At 41.1% G+C, this 8,914-nt stretch overlaps 2 protein-coding genes across 2 annotated transcripts in view; one reads left to right on the top strand and one right to left on the bottom strand.

Annotated features, from left to right (window-relative positions):
• CDC37L1 (cell division cycle 37 like 1) overlaps nucleotides 1-5,641 on the bottom strand; it is a 21,099-nt gene extending 15,458 nt beyond the window's left edge. The window contains exons 1-2 of the mRNA XM_040243469.1: nucleotides 5,300-5,641; nucleotides 1,275-1,556 (exon numbers count right to left, since the gene is read on the bottom strand). Of these exons, the coding sequence (XP_040099403.1) occupies nucleotides 1,275-1,556; nucleotides 5,300-5,431 (414 nt within the window). The 5' untranslated portion in view covers nucleotides 5,432-5,641. The remainder of the gene's footprint in view (nucleotides 1-1,274; nucleotides 1,557-5,299) is intronic.
• The window catches only part of SPATA6L (spermatogenesis associated 6 like), a 74,807-nt gene continuing 71,479 nt past the window's right edge, over nucleotides 5,587-8,914 (top strand). The window contains exons 1-2 of the mRNA XM_040243308.1: nucleotides 5,587-5,665; nucleotides 6,608-6,658. The gene's annotated coding sequence lies outside the window, so the exon portion shown is untranslated. The remainder of the gene's footprint in view (nucleotides 5,666-6,607; nucleotides 6,659-8,914) is intronic.

The raw sequence follows: 8,914 nt of genomic DNA on the forward strand, positions 1-8,914 counted from the left end.
CACACTACATCTAGAGAATAATGAAGGTTAAAGATAAAATGGACTTCCCTGGTGGCTCAGACGGTAAAGTGTCTGCCTGCAATGCGGGAGACCTAGGTTCGATTCCTGAGTGGGGAAGATCCCCTGAAGGCCCTGGAGAAGGAAATGGCAATCCACTCCAGCACTCTTGCCTGGAAAATCCCATGGATGTAGGAGCCTGATAGGCTACAGTCCATGGGACCCACAAAGAGTCGGACACACTGAGCGACATTACTACCTACTAAAGATAAAATGCGTGTGGACTTGGACAAGAATGAGCAGTCTACACCTGAGGCTTGAGAGTTTAGTACAAATAGAAAGAAATACTACTTTACACATTTAGATGAAAATGACTTTATTTCACTGCCCACTCCTTTTTCAGATACAAAAGTCAAAGAATAAGGTCTATGTAATCCAGTGAGAAACAGAAGACTGCTCTTAATAAATTACTAACTTGGCATAAATATTTTACTACTCCTTTCAGCAGTAATGCCTATAACACTAAGTCCAGATTACTATCTGAGGGTTACTAAATACATACTGGTAAATAACAGTGAGAAACTTTGTTTTACTTGATAAAACCAGTAACTACAGTTTCCCAGGTGGCTCAGTGGTAAAGAATCTGCCTGCCAAGCAGGAGACATGGGTTTTATCCTTCGGTCAGGAAGAACCCCTGGAGAAGGAAATGGTAACCCACTCCAGTATTCTTGCCTGGAAAAACCCACAGACAGAGGAGCCTGGCGAGTTACAGCCTATGGGACTGCAAAAGAGCTGGACACAACTTAGTGACTAAACAACAAAAAAATTGAAAGCAAGCTGATGAGCACAGCAACTTCAGAAATCTCTGGTAACATCTGAGCTTTACCACATGCCAGGCCCCATGCTACCTGCTTCTATGATGTTACCTTGCTTAATCTTTATACCTGCTCTTTGTATTTGAGGAAACTGAGGCTTAGGGAAGTGATCTGCCCAAGGTTACAAAGCCAAGCTGTGACAAAGTTGACATTTGAGGCAGTCTGACTCTAGAACCCACATTTATATTCAGTGTGCTATGCTGCAGCCATATAATTGGATTAAGGACTACCAACATTAGACACTACTTGGGATACATGTTTCTATAACGATCACGTTTCCTAAACTGTCAAAATTGAATACTGTTTACAGGATTCTGTTGTTTTGTTATCAGATATGCACAACTGGTTTGCACAAACATTTCAGTCTTTCCTTATTTCAGTAGGCCCAATAAAAGATAATACCTTATTAAAAACATCCTTGCTAATGGCATCCATGTTCCACAGACACATTCTCTCTCTCTGTACTAGAGCCTCTTCTTTCTGCCGCCATTCTTCTTCCCGTTGCCTCAGTTCTGATATTGCTGTTTGTGCTTTGGCATGTTCCTGATCCAAGGACTCAGAGTTATGCAGTGCTAAGCTACCAAGTTTCTGCTGAGCTTCAGCGAGATTCCATTTACACGCCACAGAGCTCTTCACAAACTCTTTCTGCTTCTGGCAAGCCATTTCAATTCCATGGCTATACATCTGGATAAAAAACAGTATTTTTAAGAAATGAAGAAGGCAACAGAACAGGTATGCTTATGTAGAACAGTTCAATTTTCTATCAATCAAGGATTTCTGTACGATGTTTTTGGCATATAGGTATCCAGCCTTCCGTGTCTGCAGTTACAATTTTATATTACAGGTCTTGTTTCATCACCTAGACTCTAAGCTTCTTCGTTAATTTGTGTCTCTCCCTGGACAACTAACAGCAACAAAAAGCCTGGCAACTAGCAGTGTCCTGCATACAGCAGGTCTCAACAAACATTTGATTTATAGCCTTTATAATCCTGGAACAAAATAATGAAAACAAAAGCTTAAATACAGTTCATCATCTTATCAGTTAATATACTGAAAACCAGACCTTTAGAGTTTTGCTCTGAAAGTTCTTCACTGCAAAGAACTGCTTATTTAGAAGTAATCACTTCTTGGTTTTTATTTTCTTTCTGTATTACCCCAATCCTTGGTAACCTGAGAAGTTCTTATTGGAAATTTCTATTATAACTGATTATATCAGATACATAATTTTTAACTTAATCCTAATAAAAATAGGTTATTTTTTAAATTAAAAAAAGTCACTAGGTCCACCCTGGTGATTCTGTTCTGCTAAGATGCAAAGGTACTTAGTTTTAACAATTATTCAACCTCCACATGTAAAGCACCAAGATCGATATTTAATTCCTTCTAATCCTCGGCTCCATAGAACAAAAGCTAAAGGCACATTCTTCATGATTTCTTAGCCAAAATGAAGACCAATTTCAAGGTAGGTATTCAGAATAATACTCCAATCTATTCCCTTACCTGCATCACTATTCAAGCCCTTATAATTTCTCACTTTAATTATATAAGTATAGCCTTTCTAATCTCAAGTCATTCTCTACTAGACTTGGCGTGATCTAACAAAAATGATAATTTTACATATTCACAGTCTTGAGAACTTTTAAAGTGCAAACTTTGTAGCATGGCATGGTGCCTCATGATCTCACTTCCTATTATCTCTCTTGATTCAGCTGTACTCAATCTTCTACTCCTTTGCTTATTCTTTCCTTTTCGCCCCCACCACTTCAAAGTGGCAATCCCCCATCCCTAAACTCCCATCTCTATCCTAGATTCTAGCATCACTTCCCTTCCCTCTTATCCTGTCCCTCTCCACCAAAGTTATGCATACTTCTTTATGCATTTGAGTGCTTTCACACAATATTGTGCTTATTTACTCAACTATAAGCTTCTTGAGGGGTTAGAATTCAATAAATCTTAGATGAATAAATGACTCCTGACTTCTTGGAACAGACTAGTGGTGGTAAGGAATTCTAAGGCATGTAGCATGCAAGGTTCCTCCTTTCTGGCTGAGTTTTCAGGCAAACTTAAGACTTACTGGGCAAATGTGGACACTTGGTATTCAAATGTTTTAGTTACTCATTTACCACATGGTCCTAGTCAACCAAGTATTTATTTTTACTTTTTGTTATTCTAAAATAGGATTAAGAATAATTGTAGATTAGCTATGCTTAAGAAGGAACTAGGAAGAGGAGACAAATGAACTTGTCAAATTTATTTTGTAAGAAAAGACAAATACTAACAAAGATGAGGACAAACGGAAATATCTTGCATGGTCAAATTATGCAGGACCAAATTCTCAAATCATTTCTCAAGTCAAACATAGAAATCTTATTTCCAAATTCTAAAACTGATTAATGTTTAAATTCTTCTCCAAAGACTATGTTTGGGCATTTGAGTTAACTATCCCACATGTATTGAGATGATTGATTATATTTAATAAACACAGATTTGAAAAAGGAACTGTTAGCATTAAGGCCTACTAATATAACTTGACAAAAAAAAATTTCCAAACAGGATCTCTAAGTTCCAAATTGCATTTAATTAGATCTCAGAACTATACATGACATAAAGATGTCTAGGTTCCCTGTATTAGTAAAATTACACCAAGGCTGTTTTTATAGAGATTATAAAATGTTTATAAATGAAATTAAACATTTTATTCTAAATATTCCAAAAAGAAAAATTTGTCATAAAACTTAAAGCCAGCAAGACAAATAAGTAGGTTTGTTGTAAATAAATGAACTAATTTAGGATTAGAAATCATTCTGTAAATTTTAGCACCAAAGATAGTTTCAGCCAAATAAAGTTTTACATCACAGGATGGGCAGTGCAGTAGGTGGGAAAAAACACTGTACCAGGTTCCAGAAGTGGGTTCTAAACCAGGATGTGGCAGGATCTAATTCTGCCACTGACTAGCTACATGGTCTCAAGGAAATCACTTTTAATGAAGGAGATAAGCCTAATCATTCCTAAAATTCCTGTCAGCTAAATAAGGTTATAAATTAATACAGTTATTTTTAGAATTTGGTTTCTTTTAGGTTACTCTTTAGATTCAACCACTATGCAGTGAAATTCTTGAGACCTTTCTATCCTCTCTATAAGCCTTCAAAATTGACAATGGCAGCTGCTGTTCATTCTTTGTCTCTAGCTCTGTACCACATTCATTACATGCTTATATAACATATTTTGTATATAAAGATGACACCAGCGATCCATAATTAGTGAGTGACTATCGACTTATCAACTATCATTCTGTCCTCCTAAAAAATGTCCTGTACGCTCCCAGTGACTGGCTGGATGGAGAACAGTCTGTGGTTATGAAACAGCATTTTTCTCTTTGCAGCCAACCAACCCTGTGAGCTGGGCTTAAGATCAACGACCCTACACTTACTGGAAAACAATTTAAATCACTCATTCTCATTAACAGCAAGATAAGTCTAGAGAAAAACTATTAACTCAGTTAAGCCTTCAGGGATCCCATTTTGTAAGAAGGCTAGAAGGCAGATACCTAAACTCCATTTTATTTTACTTATTAGTGTTTAGTCAGTGATCCTGAAATATACTCTGAAAACAGGTTAGGAGAAAAACCAGGACTAAGTGATATGAGCACTATATAAGCACTCCCGAAGGTGGGACCTAGGAAAATCCTAAGTGGTAGTATATCACATCTGGATAAGTTTCAGAGGAAAAAAGGCTTGGCTGAAAACCACAGGAAGCGGCAGGAATCTGAGGGAAAAGTCTGAAGGAAAAGGCAAAGGCTTGTCTATATGTTTTTAACTGAAGAATGGTATGAAGCAAAACTAAAATCATAAACTTAAGGGGGAAATGGTCACGCGAATGGCCGAGATTTACGCCAGCATCAAAAGCAAGGTTTACAGAATTTGCTCAGATGTCAAAAGTCAGTAAAATAAACTGGACCTAAAGTCTTTAGTCAGGGGCTCAGAGAATTATTGAAATACAACCATTCACTGTTCCCATCAACTGTGCACAAATATTTGAACCTTCAAGAGAATAAAGTGCTCGGATAAGAGCAGGCACAAGAGGACAAAGGGTCAACATTATAGACTGAGCTGTCCTAAATCTGAGTGCCATCAGAAGAGGGGTGGGGGAGAGGAATTTCTTCAAGGGTGAGAAATTAGCCAAGGTGAAAAAGGTGTGTGTGGAGGTGGAGGTTGGGAATATATGGCCAGCCCCTCTTCGAAGAGCTCAGTAGATGTTACAAAGCGATGGGATGACATCAGGCCCCCGACGCCCGGGGTCGGGGTGGGTAAAAGGGGGAGGTGGGGGCTCAGAACAGGGTCGCAGAGACAGAGACCTCTGGGGGCCTGGTGACGACACCTCCCCATCCCCCCCACCCCCACCCCGCAGAACACGGGCTCCCTTCTCACCTGGGTGCCGCCTCCCGGCAGCTGCGGGCAGCGGGGAGAACCGGGGGACAAGTCCAAGTCACTCTCTTCCTCAGCCTCACCCTCTGCCCGAGGGAGGCTCCAAGGTCCTGGCGGCGGCCACGGCTGCTCCATGTCCAGCTGCCCGCGGCTGTATAACCCCCACAGCCAACGGACTTGGCGCGAGTAGAACCCGCCGCGGGGAGCCAGCCGCCCCAGCCGGCTGGGGCCGTTACCCAGAATCCCTCTGTTAGCCCCGACGCCGACGTACGCGCAGCGTTAGTCCCGGCCGCGCAGCTGGCGGACGGCGGAAAAAGACGGACTCCACTTTGTACATCACTTCCGGATTGGAAGGCGGGGCCGTGGGAGGTGGGGTCCCGGGGCTTAGAAGTAGGGGTTGGGTTTGGACTGCTCTCTTGTTTAGAACTTCTTTTTATGAATCTTTTCAGCGGTGCTGATTTACTCTCCTTGGCTCTGAGGGTCGTGTCGTATTAAATACTGGTTATCTGCAGTTTCTTACGCAGTAAACAGTGGGTCCTAGAAGGTCCAGAGAAAGTATTGTTTAAAACCTGCCACTCATTCCCGTACTCATTAAGGATATGTAAACCAGTGTCTGAGGCGGGGGTTGAAGTAAGGGGCGGTTGAAGGGAAGAGAATTTTGAAAACCAGCCGATTTTCCTCTCATTTCGAGTTACAAGCAACGAGGATTCTGCGAAGCTTGACAGGGAGGAGAAGTATGCCAAAGATAAAATACTGAGGGGCTTAAAAAATACCCCTAATGATGAGTACCACTAATAACGAATGTGTAGGGAGGGATTCCTTTTATTGCTAGATATGCCCTTTATTCGTAAATCTTTGTGCTCCCATTATCCCCTTTTTAGAGGCATGGGTTTCCTTAGACCCTGCATGCCGAAGGTCACAATTAAATTTTAAGGGGAAGAGGTGGGGTCTCCTCAGGGTATATGACTTGAAAAGCTTCTGCGGGTTTAACAATCAGGCATTGTTGTCCTACTTCATAATAATTAGAGACCCCCAAAATAACTAAAGAACCAAATAAAAATAACCAGACGCCATGTTTTCAATCTTTTGAAGTTTGTTAACACCGGATGTAGATAAGATGTGAGGAAATGCTGTTTAGAATATCGCATGTGTAACCTTTCCGAGGGGTAATTTGACAGTATCAGAGGTTTAGATGCTTTGATTGGGCAGGTTAATTACCGGGAAACTATCCAACAATTATTTTTTACCAGTAACCAGTGATATATCCACAAAGGTGTTTATTATAGCTTTTTTTTTTTTTTTGGTGGCAAGGAACAAAAGGAAGTATATATAAATGTGCTGGTATAGAAATATCTCCAAAATGTGAGTAAAAAAGGCAACTTTCTTAGACGTATATTTATATAGCTATACGTATCTGTCAAGACACAATAATTCAGTTTGTGTAAAAACAATTTGTGTGTACACATGTGATAGAAAGTTCCTAGAGGATAAACAAGAATTAATTATTACTCCTGGTGGGTAGGGCTGGGGAGGAAAGTTTCTGAGAATCTTTACTTCTTAAAAAAAAGTTAAAAAACTTTGGCAAGGCCAAAATATTGCCTCAGCAATATGTGGGATCTTAGTTCTCAGACCGAGGATCTCACCCGGGGAAACTTGCCTTAGGAGTTTTATCCACTGAACTGCCAAGGAAGTCACAGCATCTTTACTTTCTACTTTTAGCTTTCCTGTACTATGTTGCTCCAGTATTTTCCAATGAATATATGTTATACCTTAATAATTAATTACAAATGAAGGTTGAGGAGCACTGTGACTGAACCTTTTGAGTTTAGGAGGGAACGCCTAGGAAAAAAACATTCCAGCACCTAAAGTATGAAGGGAGAGGCTTCCCTGGTGGCTCAGATGGTAAAGCGTCTGCCTACAATGTGGGAGACCCGGATTCGATCCCTGGGTTGGGAAGATTCTCTGGAGAAGGAAATGGCAACCCACTCCAGTACTCTTGTCTGGAAAATCCCATGGACGGAGGAGCCTGGTAGGCTACCGTCTATGGGGTCGCAAAGAGTCCGACACGACTGAGCGACTTCACTTCAAAGTGTGAAGGGAGAGAAGAAAACACCTTCACTCACTTGTGACTTTTTATTACTTGAAAAACTTTCAGTGACTTACCCTTATATATCATTGGCCAGAACTGGCTTAAATAAATTGTGATTCATTCCCTGGAGCTAGATGCATCACCACCGATGCAAAACTGGGGTTCCATTGGCAAAGAAAAAAAGAGCTTATGGCTTTTAGGGAGGCAATCACGTTGTCTTCCACAACACTAACCCTGTCTCAGTTCAGTTCAGTTCAGTTCAGTCGCTCAGGTGTGTCTGACTCTTTGCAACCCCATGAATCGCAGCATGCCAGGCCTCCCTCTCCATCACCAACTCCTGGAGTTCACTCAGACTCATGTCCATCGAATCAGTGATGCCATCCAGCCATCTCATTCTCTGTTGTCCCCTTCTCCTCCTGCCCCCAATCCTTCCCAGCATCAGAGTCTTTTCCAATGAGTCAACTTCTAGTGCTAGCCTAACTCTTGAGTGTCATTTCTTAACTTCCTCTACCCCCTGCCCAAGTTTCTCTTAGTATGCTCACTGGCCTTTCAGTTCCTCAAATGTATCAATTTCTTTCTTGACTCCTGGCCTTCTACATGTGTTGTTCCCTTTGCTGGAGTATCTTTGCTCTTTAAAAGTCTTGTTAGTGCTCATGCTTTTCTTTTTAGATCTTATCAACTATCATACCCTTAGACTGACCTGTCCATTGAGTTGCAGTTAGGTTCTTATTCCCTCTAACCTGTAACTTTTTATCTCTCCCCTAACTTGACATTTTTTCCCTGGTATTTATCACAAGGTTATTATCTTATCTGTATTCATGTATTTATTTCTTACCCAACTAGTAGCTCAGCTGGTAAAGAATCTGCCTGCAATACAGGAAACCCTGGTTTGATTCCTGAGTTGGAAAGATCCGCTGGAGAAGGGATAGACTACCTACTCTAGTATTCTTGGGGTTCCCTGGTGGCTCAGCTGGTAAAGAATCTGCCTGCAATATGGGAGACCTGGGTTCAATCTCTTGGTTGGGAAGATCCCCTGGAGATGGGAAAGGCTACCCACTCTAGTATTCTGGCCTGGAGAATTCCATGGACTATATAGTCCATGGGGTCGAAAAGAGTTGAACATGACTGAGTGACTTTCACTTTCACTTTGTACCTGACTAGAAAGTAAGGTCCACAAGGACATAGATTGTTTCTTGTTCACTTTTGTACCTCCATTGTCCAGAATGGTACCCAGCACATAATAGGTACTCAAGAGTACACAGAAGAACTGTACAAAAAAGATCTTCACAGCCAAGATAATCATGATGGTGTGATCACTCACCTAGAGCCAGACATCCTGGAATGGGAAGTCAAGTGGGCCTTAGAAAACATCACTAAGAACAAAGCTAGTGGAGGTGATGGAATTCCAGTTGTGCTATTTCAAATCCTGAAAGATGATGTTGTGAAAGTGCTGCACCAATATGCCAGCAAATTTGGAAAACTCAGCAGTGGCCACAGGACTGGAAAAGGTCAGTTTTCATTCCAATCCC

The sequence above is a fragment of the Oryx dammah genome, unplaced genomic scaffold (genome assembly GCF_014754425.2).
Source record: "Oryx dammah isolate SB20612 unplaced genomic scaffold, SCBI_Odam_1.1 HiC_scaffold_1, whole genome shotgun sequence".
Classification (NCBI taxonomy): Eukaryota; Metazoa; Chordata; class Mammalia; order Artiodactyla; family Bovidae; genus Oryx; species Oryx dammah.